The sequence below is a fragment of the Enoplosus armatus genome, chromosome 20, assembly GCF_043641665.1.
Source record: "Enoplosus armatus isolate fEnoArm2 chromosome 20, fEnoArm2.hap1, whole genome shotgun sequence".
NCBI classification, from domain to species: Eukaryota; Metazoa; Chordata; class Actinopteri; order Centrarchiformes; family Enoplosidae; genus Enoplosus; species Enoplosus armatus.
Genome location: NC_092199.1, coordinates 13663428 through 13683933, shown reverse-complemented (window position 1 = coordinate 13683933; position 20506 = coordinate 13663428). Strand labels below are relative to the sequence as shown.

The window sequence follows — 20506 nt, the reverse complement described above, 5'->3', positions numbered from 1 at the left end:
TTAGCAACCGCATAAATAAGAAAGTAGACGGATGGAACAGAAACCACCGTAGTGACTGTGCAGCCTTGGAGAAATCAAAGTCTAGCTACCCTGGTCCAGCATCCATGTGTGCACCCTTGTGTATGCGTGTTTAGGTCCTGCATCGATTACAGATGTATGGAAGACATATCAGGTGTTAAATAATATTTTACAAATGTATGATAGCGACCCGTGCTTGACCCCTGAGTTAAATCAAAGTGACAGTGGGACATGGTACGTATAAGCACACATCCCTGCCGCCAATAAACTAAACAGGCAGTTATTGATCCGGACCATCTCCCTTCAGTGGAGGTCCCAGAGGTTGAGAATGCAATATTAATGGATCAGGGGGGAGTTGCTGTATGCCTGTGTGTGTGTTTATTTGTGTGCGAGAGTGTGTATGTGTGTGAGAGCATACATCCACGCTCATAGCTCATGCAGGGCGACTCCATTAACCAGTGTGGCGGTAGCGGTCAGCAGTTTATGGAGAGCAGGCTCACAGGTCAAGGGGGAGCGAAGAGGTCAAAGATTGCCATCCCCAAAAGGTCTCCAATCACCCCAGTGAATTGATTGCTTACGCATCAGAAAAGCCACTGTCCTGCGTTAACTTCAAATTTAGCCCTGGATGCCTGCAGCCATATGACCCCTCCTACAACCCCCCTCCCCATTGCCTCTACCCTCCCACCACCAACTTCATTAGGTCTCTGCGCACTTAAACTGGGAAGTGTTTGCCAAAGACTGACTGACCTCTCACTTATGCTAAAAGGAATACAGCTCGACATTTTGGGAAACACACATATTTGCTTTCTTGCTGATAGTAGGACGAGAAGATCGAAACTTCTCTCGGACATGACACTGGTACCGATCTTCTGATCTAACTCTTGGCAAGCGAATAAGCGTATTTCCCAAAATGTCAAACTATTCCTTTGACCATGACCACTCCTTCGCTGCATTGAAAACAGCTTTGTAAACTGTGGCAGGCCTTTTTGCTGTTTTAATTTTGTTGCCCTGGCATACTGGTTGAATTTGCTGATTGTAGCTCAGTGGAATGACTGAGTTCATGTCAGAAACAGGGAGAAATGTTTTTTAAATCGCCCAGACATTTAGGTGCTGGTAGGTGGATTTTGTTGCCTTCGGACAGAGCCGGGCTAGCTGTTATTTATTCATTCTGTTTGTGAGGTTAACGCGTGATTTAATAAATGAGTAAAGGTTAAAGTAACAATACAAAGCATTTTCATGCACTCTAAATAAACGTCAGCTTTCCTACGAAGTCATCCCTTAAAATCACACAACAGTGATTAATTGTACTTGCCTTTCTAATCATCTGATGTCTGGTAGGTCTCTTCCAGGAAGAAATCATCTGCTAAACAGATGTATTCTATATTCCCGGCAGCACCAACATCAGTTTGTTTGGAATAAATACAAAGATGATTAACTGAGTGGTTCTCAGAAACGCAGTGCAAAAAATGATCCCAAAACACATGTTTCAGAATAAAAGTTTTAGTCAGAACTTCCAGCAGAATATCAAATACAAAAGTCTCAGAGAAAATACCTCAACAATAGTTTGTCATCTTATAAATTAGGCTTTTAGAAATATACAGTTGCATGTAAGTACCATTTATGGAGGTGAGTGTTGATTAAATGAAGTAGAAAACAATCACAGATACAAGTGTTTGTCTGTAAAGAACATTTTATACAAGCATCATATTGGCGACATAAATAACAGCAAATTTACAGCACATAGTGGACTGTGTTTTACATTTCTGGTTCCTTTTTGCACAAGTACCAGGTATCCTCCTGCGTTAGCTACATTTTAATTCTTCTAAAATTAAAAGACAGAAGAAAAGAACTGGAGAAAAAAAAAAGAACTTCCTATAACTGTATACACTGTATAAACGTGTCAGCTCATTGACCCAGAGATGAGCTGAACAATGCTGATGTGATCCTGAATGATGAATTTATGTCTCAACAACACATATTTCCATTTATTTTGATTGTACCATTGTGCGTAATTCAAAACCCCTTGCTTCTTTCCTCGCTGTCTGTGGTGCTTTTTTTTTTTAGCAGAGCTCTTGTGTCCCTCTTAGAACTCCAATATGTTATTTGGTTTATCGTAGCTTTACCCGGCTGTCAAGGCTTGTTACTCATTTACCATTTGGTTTAACTTTAGGCATATCTCTTTGTAGCGTTGGCGTCTTTCTGGGGTTATTTTCAATATAGAGGTTGTGCTGTAAAGTGTTATGCAATGAGAGCTTAGCATACTTCTGGCTCTCGGGGTGCCAAGTGCTAGAAGTTTTGTTTTTTAAAGCAAATAAGCAGTATGAGCCACAATCAGCGCTTCTCACAAGCTTTTGTGTAGCATTGCTTGCTAAAGTGGCTCAAGGGATTGAAGCTCTCACAAACTTTGTTAGCATGGCTGTTGTAAGTCTGGAGGTTTTCATAGCTTAGGAAATGAAGGAAAGGCATATTTTGCACGGTAAAAGCTTTGGTAACACACAATATCTTCAAGGGATCCCTGTCTGGTTTTGGTGGTTGTCTGAACAGTAATGCTACTAACAGTTTTTAAGAGCTTTGGTGAGCAGCTGTTCAGTCCCAGCCAAAATTGTGGCCGGTCATTTGGTAAAACTTGAGATTGAAGGGTCTGTAGAAGTCTCTGAGCCTAAGCAGGACCTCAGAGGGGATCTGGGGATGGGGCCTGCCCTTTGACTTCCCCAGGCAGCGCGGCCTGCTGCTCCCCTCGGGCTTCTTGAGGCAAGGGAAACCTTTGGTCTGGTTGAAGTAGAAGTGCTTGTCTGTCACCACGCGTTTGAGTCCCAGGAAGTCCTGGACCCGGCCCATCTCGCCCGCCGGGTCCGTCACAAGGCGTTCGCCGCTGACAAAGAGGAGGCGTGAGAGCGGGAAGAAGCGCAGCCAGTTCTCTAGGTGCTTGGCGTAGATGCCGATGCGCACGGCACTCCAAGATGTGTCGATGAGGCCTGTGGTGGCATTGCGGAAGGCCAGGTTCTGGAAGGACGGGAGCCCGGGAGATTTGGACAGAGTCTGGGTGTAATCAGAAACAGCCCGGGTCACAGGGTCACGCACCACCACGATGAGCTTGGTGTGGCGGCTCATGGAGAAGACACGGCGAGGGGCTTCTTTGGTGATAAAGTAACTAGGGGTCTTCTCCATGGTGATCTGACCCTCCAGAGTACGAGGCATCAGGTTCCTGCATGAAACAGAAAAAAAAAGAGACATTAAAAAAACTCTACTCCAAATATTCTATTAGCGTATACTTGAGAAAAAAAGATTACATATATATACAGTATATCAGAAAAATACATTCCCTTCATAATTCTCATTACATTCCTCTGATGAAGCCTCACTTGCCTTGAAGGCTTTTTGATTTTGCTTTATAATTAGTGGACCAAATCTGTGATTAGAGGGAGATAAACATGACATTAGCCGCTGGCATTGATGGAGTGACCATGTCAGCACAGACCGGGAGGGAGTCTGTGAGTGGCTACTGTAGGAAAACCACAAGGCTATATTAACCTCAGAAAAGTAATTTCCTCTGCCTCCCCCGAAACAGGCTCATAACAGCCGGGACTCTCCCTTTGCTCTCGTTCCTCTGAGCTGGGGGACCGTCCCAGAGGACTGAAATAATAGCCACATTACTGTCATACCACTGGTATTTGTAGTCTTGCAGCAGGGTTGGAAAAGTTGCTATAAAATGCAACTATATCTTTTCAATTGAATTCCTTGTTTTCCCGTTTTGTGTGTACTACAAACTAACAAACACATGACAGTGTTGGGCCAGCTACTTGTTAAAATGTCACCAACTGACACTACTTTACTAATTACTCAACAGCAAAAGTAAATCAAAAAACACATTATTCGTATACTTTCATTACCAACTCCAAATCCTCCACACCCATCACATATTCTGCATTTAACAGGTGTAGAAACAAAACAAAAGACATATTCTGGTTTAAGGAGCAGTCAGCGTTGTTTGGGTGTATTTACTGACTACCAACAGCTAACTTACCGTTAGCACCAATGACTGCAAGCAACTTGCAGGGCAAGCAACGCAAGTAGTCAGACAACCAGACAACAAATTTAAACAAATCTCCGAGTTAGCCAGACTTTGGGGAAAAAACGGTTGGAGTTTTACCTCCGAACAAAGTGGTTTAGACAAAATGTTATCATTGCCAATACAAACGATGGCCAAAGTTACGAAAATAAGTTGCACTACACTGGATTTATCCTTTAATGTATGCTGCAGTAGTAGTTATAAATAATGCCTACAGAAAAAACAGGCGAACGTCCAAAAGTATCCTGTAACAAACACGTTAGTCGAGTATTGTCTTATGGTAGCCATGTGTTTGCATTCAATCCTGGTTATTGCCTTTGGCCGTCTGATTGTTATTATCATCAGTGGTTGAGGTATTCTAGGCACACTTTGGCTCTTAGAAGACAGGGCTGCCCTCTTCCTCTTGATCTTTACCCCTACTTAGATGACTCAGAGGCTGAGAAGACGTAGTAGTGCCTCAAAAAGTTCAACAAACCCCGACCAAAGCCTGCGTTTGACTGAGAGTCCTTATAACGTGCCAGGGCAGATTGTATATAAAAATGAAGGAAATGGGAGGGAAAGGAAAACCTATTTGTCTTGTGTCCTTTATTTCAGTCCGAATGCTACTGTAACGCTAAAATGGAATCTAATAACCTCCGTTGTAAAAAAAAATATCCTGCCAATTTTCCTCTCTTAAAAACAACAAAAAAATACATCCCGTTTTGGTGAGTTTAAAGAGGAGATTCAAATCTCAGGCTCAGTTTGTGTTATAGAAATCTAAGCAGTGAGGAATGCCAGTGTTGCAACTGTGAAAGATCCCTCAGATTTCCATGCGCCCCCCCCCCCCCCAGCAGGCATGTGGTGATGGTTGGGTCGGAGTCTTCGTGGTTGGTCTGTAAGTGAAGGGCTTATGGGGCTCTGAGCTCTGGTGTGTGGTGATGGAGCCGACTCCGTTCCTTTCTCTCCCCGATCCAACACACACAGTCAGCTCCAAGTCCGGCATGTCCCCTGGCAGGAAGCTACGAGGGTAACACCAAATACACAACTCATGGCATTCATAAGAAAGCCCTGAGTTGTGTTATAGGGCCGGGGCTAAACAAAATCGAGAAAAATACAACAAATACCAAAGGGAGGGAGGTTTACAAAACAATTCTGTTTCTAAGGCTAGACTCAACATTGGGACGTATTACAACGAGCATTTCAGGCCAAAGCGTAAGCTACAACCTATCGCTCTGAAGCCAAGTTTCTGAGACTGTGGGTCGCGGGCTTATTTCTGGTCACCACATGACGTGAGGGGCAATATAGTTTTTATGAATCTCTACTCCAGAAAAACACTAAACTTCTCATTTGGATCCAAGGACAGTTTAACAACTCTGGCTTTTGAGAGGAAACTCCGCCCTCGGATACTGTTACTCTCATGTGTCATCAATCTGCGAGGTTACTTTGTGGTAATTGCGTGCTGCTTTGGTTCGTCGGCTTCTCCTCAACCTGCCTTGTTTACCTGTGTTTCCGACACCTCGCAGACTCTCGGCAACCCCCCGAGAGAAACATGCCTGAGTAATTAGGTATTTCCAGTACAGAAAAAGGGAGAGTTGCATCCTTCAATCAAAACACATTTTGCGGCTGCAATACACTTGGGTCCCTCAATATAACTGTCAGTGGAGTCTGCTTCTTTTACGATGAATCTCTCCCGGTATGACTCTTGAACAACGGCGCAAAACAGTGGCTGCAGGAATAATCCCTCTGCTCTAAAGGGACTGGAATTAAACAGTTACTGTTGATGTTTTGGATTGTGGAACCGTTTTCTCACAGTTGTCGTGACTCTGGAAAAACCTAGACTAGCATCAACACACACTCCTTTGGAAACATTTTTATCCAAAGGAATACAAAGAAAAACACACTACCAAACAATAATATGAGCCCAGATATGCAAGATGCAAGATAACATACAAGATATTTTTAGTATTTTTGTATTCTTCTGTGGTTGCAGGCAGCGACATCCAAAGCCCACATCCAGATCTTGAAAGCAACTGAGGTGCCGGTGTGTTTGCGCTGTTTGGTGGTTTGTGAGTGTGTCTATAGGACACATCAGCCTAATGGAAGCCGTGGCGTTCCATTTGAAGCTGAGTGGGGCTTCCATTGACATCATGTTTACATTTTGAACCACTAGCCTGTAATCACAGAACAGCCGGGCTACAACAAAGAGCTCAGGAGGAGGCCACACAGTGGTGGACTACAGGGAGGGATAGGAGAAGAAGAGCGAAGGAAAAGAGCGGGCAAGAATAAATGGAAAGAGGGAATGAGAGTTAAGAGCACAGACGGAGAGAAGAAAAACAGCAGCCACTCAAAGAGGGCACGAAATCCTCTCATTAACCTGGAGTCACTGTTCAGAAGCGTTTAATCTCTGGTGAAGATAAAAACACAGAGCTTGTTCTTTTTATCTGATACCGGTTGCTGTGAGCGACGCCACCGACCGCCATCCTCTGTGCGGTTTCCAAAGGGAGTCTAGGGAAACTATAGCGACTTGATGTTTGTTTTCATCACACCTTTACCGTTAGCATCTGGGGCAGGAATGCGGTCGGCTTTGAAAGTACGCAGATGTGCGTTTATCTGTGCATACAAATGTGTCCAGACGCTCGCATTTAGCTGTGCTCTGTGTGGGTGGGCTGAGCTTTATTCGGGCCTGTTTAAAGGACTGCCGGCTAATAGGCTACTGTTTATGACAAGAATATGAGGACGCATGAGTGAGCCTCTTATAAGGACCTACGTCAGGCAACAAAAGCAACAGGAGACGTGCAGGGACAACTTCACCTGGCGGTAGTAGACAAAAAGGTGATTTGAGTTGAATTTTCCATTTCTGCCCTACAAGCCAAGCTGAGGTAACGCCACATTTGGTCAAAAGTGAGTTAACATCCGAATCTAACATCAGAGACATTTTTACCACATAAAACGTGATCATGCCATAGAAGTGTAACATTTCCATGAAGACACTAAGCAGAATTTGCAGTAACTTCAAAATGGAGCTAAAAACGCTTTTGAGTTGCATTATGGGAAATGTAGGATTAAGTGTTTTTAGAGTTTGACTCATGCTAGGGAATAAAAGTCAAGCTATCTCGTCCTCAGCTTCTCAGATTTTTTTTTTATTTGTCTCTTGCAGGTGTCCCAACTATGTGAAAGTGCAATACTAAATCACTTAAGTAACCCCTTTAAGATAACTTAAATTATTGTGTGGAAAATGGGACAGACAGCAAAACAGAGATGCACTTGATCAGTATGAGCTATTAAGCATAAATAATCAAAAATAGTTTATTCTCTCAAACAAACTAGTCCAAAAGGAGACAAACAGCTGAAAGAACACATTAGGATTGCAGCCACAGCATTTTCTCCTCACTTTCCTTGACAACTCTCCACAGGCAGAGCGCAGTATCTACATTTTTAGGTGATCTGCAGTCTATGCCAAATAATTACGGGATAAAATGATTTAAAAGAGCATGAAAAGGCACCACAGCCTATCTATCTGTTCTGCAGCCTGAAAACCCCTTTTTTCTCTCAGCTTCAGTCAGGGGCGGACTGGGATAATAACTGAGGCCGGGAATCTAACGTCAGCCCCGGCCAATCTCCACACATTAATAACAGGCCACGTATACTGTACGTTTTGTTGAAATATTTTCTCTGTTTACTGTTTACGCCAGTAACATATTTTGTAGTTTTATTACTACACACGAAAACTGCTTTATAATGCATCCAAATCTGAGGCATTTCCTCAGAGCTCTGACTGGACTTGTGTTGATCATTAAGAAGCTCTGGTAGCTCTGAGTCACTGGATCACTTCCACATGACAGAACCGAGTATACATGTCTTGATTTTCCTGCTTTGATACCATCTATTAGTTTTTGAAACATAGAATCAACTCTGGGAGGGTAGTAGTGATATCACGATGTGCTGCGAGCATGTTTTCTTTTCTTTTAAACACTAACCAAGTCCCTTGCTTGTGAACGTATCTGTCATTGCGCATCATTTAGCTTCATTTTCTTCCCCTGTTCCTCTTCCTCCTCTTCCTGCGATGTCCATTTTCTCTCCACACTACTCGGCACTGACTGAACTTTGTGTAGATGTGTGGGCCTCGTGTGTGATGACAGGCAGAGATCATACCATCAGGTTAAGGGGGAATTCTCCCTATGCTACCGATGGCCAGTCCGGGCCTGGCTTCAGTGTTTCTGTAGTAATTGCTTTATGACTTTGTGGGGCACACTGCTGCCCTGAGTGAAGGGGTTCACCCACTAAGTGCTTATCAAATGTGACTGTGTGTGTATTTTAAAATAAAAAGGGCACCTGCAGGCACTGAAAGCACCGTGGCTATTATCGCTTTGCCAGTGGGAAGCCCACACTCGCCATTTTCATTTCTGTTTGTACACCACCCGTCTCTCTCTCTCTTTCTCACACACGTAAACACAACGCACACACACTAACCATCTGAACATGCCTTCCACAGGATGGATCCACATCTGGGAGCAATGAAGTCCTCAGTGTGTGTGTGTGTGTGTGTGTGTGTGTGTGTGTGTGTGGGTGTGTGTGTGGGTGTATATGGCAGAGATGAGGGAAGTGTTTCTGGGTTAGGAAGTTTCCCTCTGGTCCCGGGGTTCGGAGCTCTGAAAGCTGTGATCCATACCGGCTCTGCTGGGCCCGAGGCCAGACCCCCGGACCCTCTTTAATCCCCACCAGCCTGTGCTGCGCGGAAATGGACTCTTCCACCCTGAAGGTCAGAGGCAGATGGTTGTGATTCAGAGGGCGAGACCACCGGGGGATCACGGGGGATCATGTAATGCAACATGTCATCATGTGCAGATTTCTCTCTCGTACATGCGATGTTTCCCCCCTCTTTTGCTTCCTCCGTCGCCCCATTTCTCCTTCACTCACCTCCTCTATTTTTCCACTTTTCTCCATCTCCCTCTTACAACTTCAAAGCCTCCACTTGGCCTCTACTGTATCCTTCAAAGTGAGGCTGTTATGAATACATTTGACACGTGTGAAGGAATTTTAAAACACATCGACATCCTCGACCACTACAGAGGGACACATGAAGACAGATACAGTCTGCCTGTGTGTGTTCAAAGATGTGTAAAAGCTGCTGCGTGGAGGGAGAGGTTTGTCATTACTGACGGCAAATACAGGCCTGAGGAGCTTCTGTGGGCTGATTAGAAGTCAGCGGGGACTGTAAGCAACTCAATAAAAGGGAAGGTAAAGTAGTACCTCCCTTTGTGTCTGTTGGAGTAGGGCCATTACATTAGTCGGATGACGTTTCTGGCCAATATTTATCCTCTTTGTTAAATGTATTAATTGCTAGGTAAAAATAGAGAGAACGTCTTTCTTGGACATTTTCATATTTTTTCAGGTATTCAGATTTCTGGTTGTCAGGCTGCCAAAAGGAGAATTTAAGCCCCAGAGTGATTAATGAAGAGTAATTGGTTTTCATTGCAGAGTTTTTGTGTCTAAATACAGATTTTCCTGTAAAGAAGAAAACGGTCTATACTTTTAGGACTTTTAAGATATTATTTTAATTAGTTGACACTTACATCACATTTATGTTAGTACTTCTCAGTTGTAACAATAATTCCTAGTAATATAATGAATCAATTCATGTGATCTGGACCTACAAAAGCAGTAGGAAAATGATGGATTGATCAAAATGTGTAGCTAATGTTACCTTTCGTGGCCTCTGTTGTGGGAACTCACTGCTTTTTAAGACTTTTCAAGACCTGCAGATACCCTCTTCTTCTTGGCACAAGAAAGCATCCATCAGCCCCTTACACAATGTCTGCATTACATAAATCCACATTGCCCGCGCCTCATTTTACTGTATCTCACTTCAGCGTGCACGCGTGTCTGTGGCGGACTATTACACCCTCCGAAGGTTACCGTCTGGCTGACGCACCAGGGTGGTGAGGAGTATTTTTACCGAGGAGCTTTGCATCACTGGGGTAGGTCGGTAGGAAAGAGCTGAAGAATGTGTCTAGCTGAGGGGAAAAATAGAGGCGTAACAGTTAATGGAGACATCACAAGGCCTGAGAGCGGCGAGTGAGTGAGAGGTGGTCAGTCAGAGTTTCCTCTGAGGAACCAGGGCAGCCCTAATGACAGAGGAGATCTATGTGTGAATGTATGTGCGATTTTCAGCGAAGCCACTAATTCTACACCGTTTGAACCTTTAGCATTAGCTTGTAACTGTATGACCAAATTAGTATGTTTTGTTGCCCTGAATTGCTGACTGATGTAACACAATAGTGATTCGTCTACAGGGAACAGTTTGGGGAAATTTGCATATTCTCTTTCTTGGCGAGAGCTAGATGAGAAGATTGATACCACTCATGTCTGTACGCTAAATATGTAGCTGGAGCCAACAGCCGATAGCTTAGCTTAGCATAAAGACTGGAAAAATTGTGTAAACATTTTACGTGGGGAAATCTTTGTGCTAAGCTAACTGGCTGCTGGCTGTAGCCTTATATTTACGCTACAGACTTGATAGTGGTATCAATCTTCTCATCTAACTCTCTGCATGAAAGTGAATACTCTAATTTCCCCAAATTGTCAAACTATTGCTTTAATCTTTAGAAAGCTATTCTAAACATTTTTTATCAACAGGAAAATAAAACAAATATAAGCAGGAAGGCGGATGTGACGGGCTGAATTAAGTGCAAAATTATTACAGCAATGATAATGAGCACCTAGAATCAAACATGTCACCCTAAATGCTTAATACTGATAAAAAATGATGAAGAAATAAAGAGAGAACAGGAAGAAGGGATGCAGTGATTTTATCTCTCTGATAGCGTAACAACCTGTAATGACAGAACATGGCCATAATGCAAAACCCGTTATGTGTGTTTGAATGTTTATGTATGTATGTAGCAAGTGTGTGTATGTGTGTGCATGCTGCCACTGATTGCTCCCACCCCTCCTGACTTATCAAATGGGAAAATCTGCAGTCGTGTTCCTGCTGGGCCCACAGTGGCCTACTTGTGTGGCTTTATCTCCGAGGCTGCCAGGGGGCCTCGGGGGACCCCGCCCTGCCTTCATCCAATCTCCTGAACGCAGGATGGAGTAGATCGGGTAGATCCTGACCCCTGTGATGTCATGATGTCCTCGCCACGGTCACATAATTAGGCTCTTAGTAAGATGGTGCGATGAGTTGGGAATGTATGTGGACTCAGTTCAGTTTAGTTCATTTAAATTTAAAATTCCTCAGGAGGAGGCCTGTTGGAACATCTTCCAATTTACCATGGAATGAGCTGATTAGCTGAATTGATTGGGAACTATTTTGATAATCGACTGATTGTTGAAGTCATTCTAAAAACAAAATGCCAACAATGAACAGGTTCCAGTTTCATTTACTGATTATTATATTAAACTGAATATCTTTGGGTTTTGGGCTGCTGGTTGGACAAAACAAGACATTTGAATATGTGGCAATATTGGTAATAATCTGAAATATATATGCAACGGCATTATTCTATGTGTTCCAAAATACATACATGCAAGTATTTTCTTATATATATATATTGAGGAACTCACCGTATTTTGTAATACACACTGTATGTAGTCACTTTTCAACATTATATTACTATGATAGACAGACAGACAGACAGACAGATAGATAGATAGATAGATAGATTTTGTATGGCCTTCAGTTCAGTCAGTCCAGTTAAAGATTAAACATGAGACAACATGAACATGCTTTAATGTTTACCCTCCTCTCTGAGTCCACACAGGCGACAGGGAAAACAACCACCTTTTCACTAATTAAACACTAACCCTAAATGAGTACACACACACACACACACACACACACACACACCTCAGAAACACTGTAATCGAATCACTATGGACTTTTGCTCGTCTGGCAACTCCCCAGGTCCCGACCAATAAGAATACTCGATACTGTCCGATCCTTAAAAACCCACTTCCCACTGTTTCAGCCTGCCACTCCTTGTGGTTTCTCAGCTCATTGTTAGCAGTGTCTTAAGCTGAAAAACGGAAATCACTGCTGGCAGAGGCACGGCTTTTACAACTGGAAACAGTCCATTCAGCGGTCTGCTATTAGTGCCATCTATCAGGCTCATCAGAGCGGACTCAGTGGTGCTTGGCTACGCTTACACACACATCAAACATGCAGGACACAGTAGAGTTTGGATGGACATGAAGCGGGAGCCGGTGTTGGTTTCCAGATTTCCTCCCATCGCAGCGTCTTGTTTGATGTTGTGCTTGTCCTCAAAGTCAGCTCTCGGTGCCAGAGTATAATTAATCTCATTTCCTCTCAAAACCAGCACAGACATCACCGACAATTAACCAATTCCTCTAAGTTGGTTAAGTCAAACCGATGGGGGGTTTTCTTGGAAGGTTTAATAGCAGACAAAGAAAGGTGTGTTTCTCTGTGGGATTCTCATGGTGGCTGCAGGTTCTCACGACCCCCCCCGACACACACCTAGGCAGTCAGACATTAAACAGAGATAGACACCAGTGAGAGGTCCACCACCATGGCCACACACACACACACACACACACACACACACACACACACACACAGAGTCAATAATTACCTCTCCAGACAGACCAGTGATGGTTAACTGGGTGTGGGTCTGTTCTGTCTATCAAAACCAAACAGCCGTAACTATGAATGAATGTAGCTCCCTCAGTATGTATCTCTGGTCCTGACAGCAATAATAACGTGAACGATATTAGACTTTCGTCAGGAGGCCAGAAACACGACGAACAGAGTCGATGTAGTATTCAGATCCTTTTTTTCAATGTAAAACAGTGGAACAAATAGAGCCTGCAGACGACACAAAGAGATTCAAACCCCTCAGTATTTTATAGACCAACAATGAATCAATGAATCACAACAAATAATCTGAAAAAAGATTAATAATTATAATTAATTGATAATGAAAATAATTGTGAGTTGCACCTCTAATATTTTCTCAAGCATTTTAATGAGGCTCCACTGTCCTAATCACTCTCACACATCTAGTGATGTTATTGCATTTTTGAATCTTAAATTAAGATTACATCAAACACTCTCAATATTTGCAGTTCCGTCAGATTACTGTATACACATGCTGTGCTCAGTCAGTCTTTTTAATACAAATTCCTTCTTTGTGTGACTATCCCTCTGCTGGAGCTCAGCAAGGAAGCACAGAGGTCGTTCTTATATTGAGGGAACTGCATTAGGAAGGGATCCCTTATCACAGTGACGAAGAACTTCTCCAATGTACACATGGGCATGTGAACCTACACTTAAAATACTCTTTAATCACGAACATTCATTTATGTTTTATCATCTGATCATCTGTATTGCAAGTGACTTGTAGCTACAGTATGGGAGTCAAATAAAAAGTAGTCAAGCATAAAGTGACATAGAATTTCCATCACCACATGTACCTTACACAATCTGTACGTCAGTCTTTCTCTACCTCTGTTTCTTCTATGAGTAATCACATGCAGAGCTTGTTTTTTTTCTCATCTTTACTCATTTACCGCGCTCACACTAATCGAAAACAAAAGGCCGATGACATAAAGCAGGGAGAAGAAGAAGAGGTTGAGAGGAAATTGGGGCAAATGACTGTGGAGGAGAAGAGAAGGTGGAGGAAGCAGAGAGATGATTATTTCGTTGTGGTCCAGCAAACATGGCGGCTCATCCGTCATCCAGATCTCTATCTGTTTAACAAGGAAAGACGGACTTTGATGAGTTTGTGGCCCGAAGAAAAGTGACAGCATGTCTCCAGTCTTTTACTTAAAATGCAACATTCTCAGTCTGACGGTCTGGAATTAAAGGTTGAAATTAAAGATCATTAATAGCGATGAACAACGCAAACTTTCTCTTTCTGCACTCTCTGGAACTGGGATTGAAGTGTTCCCCCAATGATCCTCTCACTGTGCAGGCTTCTGATTCCATTATTACTGACTGGATGAGACACGTCATGCTGGGAGGGGAAAGGTCGACCAATGACAGGCTGTCAAAATATTGATGACTGAAGTCGGATCGGACCTTTTTTTCTCCATCGAGTAAAAATCCATACCTATCCCGCACCAATTCATCAAGTCATGTTTGATTATATCCTTGTAGCTTTTCCAGCTTAATTTACATTTTGTATTAATTCTGACAAAAATCCCTTTACATGTAAATGGCAGCATGTGTCATGTTATGTTTATTAGCTCTGACAGACATGCCAGATAGCGTTGCTCATGTTCATGGATATAACCGACTGGTTTTTCCTTCCTACGCTGATGCAGCTTCAAATACTCGCAGAGCATTGAACCCTGTCTTCTGCACAAAGCCTTCTTTCTTCCAGCAAGATCTATACATTTCCTATTTTTCCCTAAATTCTTCCCCTGAAAGCCTCTCTTTCCCCAAAAACCCTTTGTCAGTCTGAAAAACTCTCCGCGCGAAAACATGCAGCCTCCAAGAATGTGAGCAGAGAGGAATTCAACCGGAGAATCCCCTGTGATTGGTGGACGAGTCTGACAGGAAATAAAACCTGGACATTCCTGTCTAGGTAGTGCATCCAGCGCTCAGCTGAATTATACAGCATGCCTCTATGAGACAAAGAAATGAGTCGATGAGGAAAGAGATTTAGAGACGGGGAGAAAAAAGCATCGACTGTAGTCCAACAGGAGCGAGGACTCGTACGGTGGCTTTACATTACGCAGTTTGAGTGACCTGAACGAGCCAATAAATCCACTCCAGCAACACTCAGACCGCGGGGTATAAATGTCAGCGGTGGAAGGGAGTAACAGCTCCTTGTCAACAAGATTGAATATTCAGAAGTTAATTCATTTCTGCTGCAACAGCGTGATAAAGGCAGAGTGAGAGAGATCAATAGAAAGAACCTATTTTAGGTGATCGATATCGAGAAATGACATTTATATCTGCTGGATATTTATAGCGTGAAGAAAAGGCGGAGAGACGCTGGGAAGAACAGGGGGAGCGGATGGACTTCAGGTAGAGCTGAAGCAGTGTGAATGAATCCGAGCTCACACACACACGCACACACACACATGCTCACACTCACTCACTTGCACACCATGGCTGTCTAAACCCTCATTCCCCACCACCAAACCACAGAATCGTTTCCAGTACATGGCAAAGCCAAGGCTTTTCCACATATAAGCATTTTTTCTAAAACAATTTGCCAAATGCTTCCTTTAAGGATGTCCATGTGTTTTACTTGGTTACCAGCTGAAGGCAGGGGCCAAGGCTCTCTGCGAGCTCAAAGACACAGACAGCACTTTGAAATGAAGAGCTCTGTCAGAGAGTAAATGTTTAAGTGATACTTTCCAGCCCAGTTTCAGATGATTATGTTGGCTTCACATACAACGGTTCTGTTTCAAATTGATATATGTGAATCACTGGGTCCTTAGCATGTAATTACACTAAATGAATAATATTTTTATAACTACATATGATATCTGGAAGTACGGAATAGGCAGGAGGGCAGGCAGAAAGGAAAGTAGGAAGGCACAGGGAAGTCAGATGTGTCTACTGATTATTCAGAAGCCACTGAGCAACATATGGGGACAGGTCAATGTTGATTTGTCAGTCAATACTTCATACACAATACACATTATTACAATAAATTTGATTAGTAACTATGTGTGAGGAAAGAATAGGAGGAGACTCGAGCAGTGGTTGAATGGATTATAAGTGAACATTTTTAGGTCAGTTTGGTTTGCATTGATACTGCTAGTTTAAACTATCCAGTGTCTATTACTTTTAGCTAACTAGGTTTCATGCACTCTTAATCACAATACGTAGTGTGGAGGTGATACCAACCAGTTAGAACTACATTTGTCAATCCATTTTAGCGAACTATTTTTACGTCTTTCTATATTTCTCTTTTTTCACATGAGCTTCTCCACAATCTTTTCTCGTAGCCCCTGGCAACTGCTGAAGTACCCCCTAGGGTACAAGTACTCATGGTTGGGAATCACTAGACTAGAGGTTACTTGTATGTACTTTGAACATTTACATCTGTCTCAAATGAAAATAAAAAAATGTCCCAGTAAATCCAACAGGCTACAATAAGCCTCCCCTACAGCACTAAAGGCTGAGGTGTAGGAACACTGAAGCGCTCATCATAGACCAGTGCTACCAGGTGGCTGGGTGGTGGTGTTGACTAATGCTTCATAAGGCCTTGTTTAACTGCGACTGGGGGCCTAATCCCTCTCAGCCCCTCCGCATGTCCCTGAGCTGTCCACGTTAATGCCTGACCTGTCATTACACCGGTCCAATTCACACAGTGTTGACGCGAGCTGTCGGCGGATTAGGACGGAGCAAAAACACACGTTTCATTATGCCTTCAGAAGTGAAAAGGAGAGGAAGAGAAAAGAGAGACGAATACGTCATGTCTGCGTTAAAAGAACACAAGGTGAGGTCAGAAGGCAGCAAAAGGAACGTGTAAAGGTCGCCAGTCCTCTCACCTTTAACCCTTTCTACTTTTCACTTCTGCTTTGTCACCATTCAGATAGCTACAGAAACTAGAGCGTGCTGCTTCAGCCGAAACTGTTTTACTCTCAATCTTATTAGATTAATTACTTTACGTAAATCTAAACGCTGACGCTAACATTTTGCTTTTATTGCCCAGCAGTGTGCGTGCAATAATACACTTTTCACCTTCAAATAATACCAAACAATCAGGAAAACCAACCATCACGTTTTATCACTAAAGATGATATGTTATCCAGTTTAAAGTATCAGTTTGCAGTACACCAGCTACGTTGACCTCTACAAGATGGTGGATGGAGATGGTGGAAGGGTTTGTTGGGACGGGAGTAAAAAATCAGAAGCCTTGGGGAAAATATTAGAGAGGACGTGGATACAAGGTTAGAAAACTAATTTTAATATTGTTGATTTGTTTAGTTCATAGCATCCTATAGTTAGCTGCTTTGTGGTTATTTCCTGCTCATTATTTCGCTCTTGTGCGTTTTGGTTTGAAACCGCTGAGAGGCGTGACGCTACAGTGCGCTGTTTGTTAAAAATGTTCCCATCCAAGGAGCACCTTTTTATGCCTTCACGTTTACATTCAATCTTGATATTGGAGATGGTTTGTGCACCATTTTATACAACATTTCCCTACTCCCCAAATTCCAACTATTAGAGCTGAAACAACTAATCAATCAATCGATTAGTTGAGCGGCAGAAGATGAATCTGCAGCTATGCTGATGATCAAGGGAAATTATAGGTTTTCGTTGTTTTACAGACCAAACCATTGAACAAGAAAGTAGTCCGCAGATTGACTGAGTGCGAAGACTTTACGTACAGTCGGTTAGTTTGTTTCAACTTTACAACTACTCTTAAATTCAAAGTGAACCTGCCTCAATAAGCTTCTGCCCACGTCACTCACTTTGATGAAGCTTGCAGGAAAACCCCAACCTCTTCCTGAAAACCATACTAAGTAATAAGAAAGCAAACCAATACTTGTGCACACACACGCGCACACTTTGATCTCTGATGTCACTTAGTGCTATTCCACCTGAGCTTCGCAGTGGGCCGATCGTTACCCGGCTGTATTGATCTCTGCCTGCGTCTCTCTCTCTTCTTCTCTCAGCCAGCATTTTTCTGCCTCACCTCCATGTTCTCCTCTCCCTGCTACTTGTCTCTTTATCAAACCGTCATTTACGCCCCAGATCTTTTATCCTTGTTCTTCCTCTGTAATGGTTTCCCTCTGTCCCTCCCTCTCTGTGCTATCAGATATCAGGCAGCTACTTAAAAACATTCTTTAACTTGCAAAAAACTGGGTGAAAAATGTTTTTCACCCAGTTTATTTACCGATTTAAACATATACATTTTACATTTGTAAACTCAGATGAATATGTCTCTCTGCATGCTTCCATACTGAAAACAACCTCATGTGTCCGGGTCTCACTGGAAAAACTAAAAAGCAGACCAAAGAAATATCAACCTTCAAAATCACATATTTAAAAAAGATCCTCAAGCCAACACATGACTACCTGACTGAGGGGGTCATCCACACTACCACCATCCACAACAACCCATCCTCCCTCTGTGATCAGGCGGGTATAGTGAGGCCCTCGGGGGACCAACACTGGACACTTAGGGAAGCAGCGTGTCAGCTCAATAAACAGCAATTTATTGGCAGGGGACTGAATACGCTGCCATCCTTGGAAGCTATCAGCAGAGCCTCTTATTGGTGCTGAGGGATATTAATGAGAGGCGAGAGGAGAGGAGAGGGACTGATCCCACCAGCATGAGACGATGGTCGCCTGCACAGAAACATGCTTTATGTGGACTAATAAGTGGAGAGGGGATTTGAATTAGCTCTGTTTTTGGTACACCATGCTCAGTCGCTAATATTTCATTATTCACTGTAATAAGAGAACTAGAAAACACATGATAAAAAAGGACTGTGTACAGAAAAAAAGTCCTTGATGCACATATGGCACTAAAAAGTGTCTAGAAAGCGGCTCACTTTTCAATCCTCACTCCTGTATCATTTATTAACGTTTATTTCCAAACACACTTTCAGTCTACAGGTCAGACTGATTCCAGAGAAACAACAACAACCAGCTGTGGTTCTTCAGGTCTCACTTGGTGGATTAATCAGACATCATCCACCCCACCAGACTGGTCGGGCAGGATCCGCCATAAACACTTCATGTGCAGCTACTGAAGATGAAAGACGTATCATGGACATGTTGCATGACAGAGCGGTCCAGAAGAAGAAGAAGAACCGGGGACATTTTGGGCACTGCCGTCCATTAACACACATAGTAGGCCTAATGCACTGCATATCCCATCACAGGAATAACATCATTCACTCTGGGTTTTTTTTTAATTGTTATTAATCCATCTTAAATCAATGCCTTCTGTTATATTTGGACTATAAAAGGCTTCTGCGCAGATCTTGAAGAAGACAAAGACTGTCTCGAGCTCTAACTTAAACTTAAACCACGGGACATGTTGTTCTGGCAGGTGACAGCGAGCAGCAACAACTTCTGCCCTGAACTTTGACCCTTTCAGTTCATTACTATTGCGGCCGTTTCCCCGTTTGAGGGCAGCGGGGAAAGTGATTATAAGTAAATATTTAGTGAACTGTTTGCACCATCAGGCTCACCTGTACCACTCCAGTCCCTTGTCGTAGAAGCGGTCGAAGAAGTGCGGCTCCGAGCCGACGGCCCTCACGTCCGGATGGATGCGCAGGAACTCCAGCAGCGCCCGGGTGCCACCCTTCTTCACCCCGATGATGATGGCCTGAGGAAACTTTTTGCTGCCGAAATTATTGGCTATAGAGATGTTGTTAGACGGAGCATCGCTCTTCGACAAGTCCGACAGCTGCTCCCGGACGAACGACACCTGAGACGCGTTGTACGCGCCGAGCTGCTGCGGCGGCGACGCTCCGTGTCCATCATTTGAGAGGATTTTGTTTTGGAAATGACTCTGTTGGTCATAAACGGGCCTGGGCAGGGAGTCACAGTATCCGTTGAGGCAGTAGAAGAGGTAAGTGAAGAGAATGATCATGGTAAAGAAGACGGACAGCTTGGACTGCACCTTCAGGTGTCCAAAGTTGAACGCAGCTCTCCATTTACTACATCCCATGAGTCGCAATCCTGAGCATGAGGACACAACGCAGGAAACATGCCCTATCAGAGGACTTCATACTACTGACTTCAGAGGACACTCAGACTGAGAACGCTTGAGTGAATACGCCGCGCTCCCGCCACAGCAGCAAGTGGCGTAAAACTCGCCCTGCGCGCGTCAAAAAGCTCCACATGTTCAGATCCCGCTCGCCCCTCGCCTCTATCGGGATTCAGCTCGTCAAAAAGCATCAAAGACAACTTGTGGGTTTGCTTTCAACGGCCTGAGCAAAAAGTCCCAGCGAGGCTCGGCTGAGCGGTGGCCGTGCGTTTACGTCCCGCGGCGCAGCCTCGGCGCCTTCTGTGCGCTCCCGTGGCTCCTTGGCAGCGGCTCTATAGGAAACCCTCAACACCCATTCCAGTCCGGCTGCCAAAATCCACGCCCCGTCCATCAAACGCACGCCCCCCCTCCCATCCTCAGCCCGCGCGACGCTGAAATAACAGTACAAACTGATGAACATGCGCGGTGCCCCCCCCCCCAAGCCGACAGAGAGGCAGGAGCGCCCATGTCACGTTGTTTTGAGAGCAATTTCAGAGAAAGAAAGTCGTTAGTTTAATTGTATTTAATGCACTGGAAGAGGAGGGGAAATATTTCGAACACGATGAAGAGGGGATATTAGTGATTGCAGTCTGAGGATGCAATTTTCCCTCATTTCCCCTTTAAACCACCACATCCACTCATAGGTCTGAGCTCCAGGTTTGTTTCTTGCCCAAGTTGCTGGCTGTGGATGGGGCTAGTGGCCACCTGCTGTCTGCTGGCCCCCCTGACCACACACCCCCATGGAGCCAGCTAT

General features: G+C 43.7%; 1 protein-coding gene across 1 annotated transcript; it reads right to left on the bottom strand.

Moving 5' to 3' along the window:
- Positions 1-1529: 1529 nt before the first annotated feature.
- On the bottom strand, positions 1530-19674 carry LOC139303118 (heparan sulfate glucosamine 3-O-sulfotransferase 6). Its single transcript, XM_070926836.1, has 2 exons — positions 19193-19674; positions 1530-3223 (listed from the first exon to the last, which is right to left on the bottom strand). Exons 1-2 carry the CDS (start codon positions 19672-19674, stop codon positions 2605-2607), a joined length of 1101 nt encoding a protein of 366 aa, XP_070782937.1. The 3' UTR covers positions 1530-2604.
- Between the last annotated feature and the right edge of the window lie 832 nt (positions 19675-20506).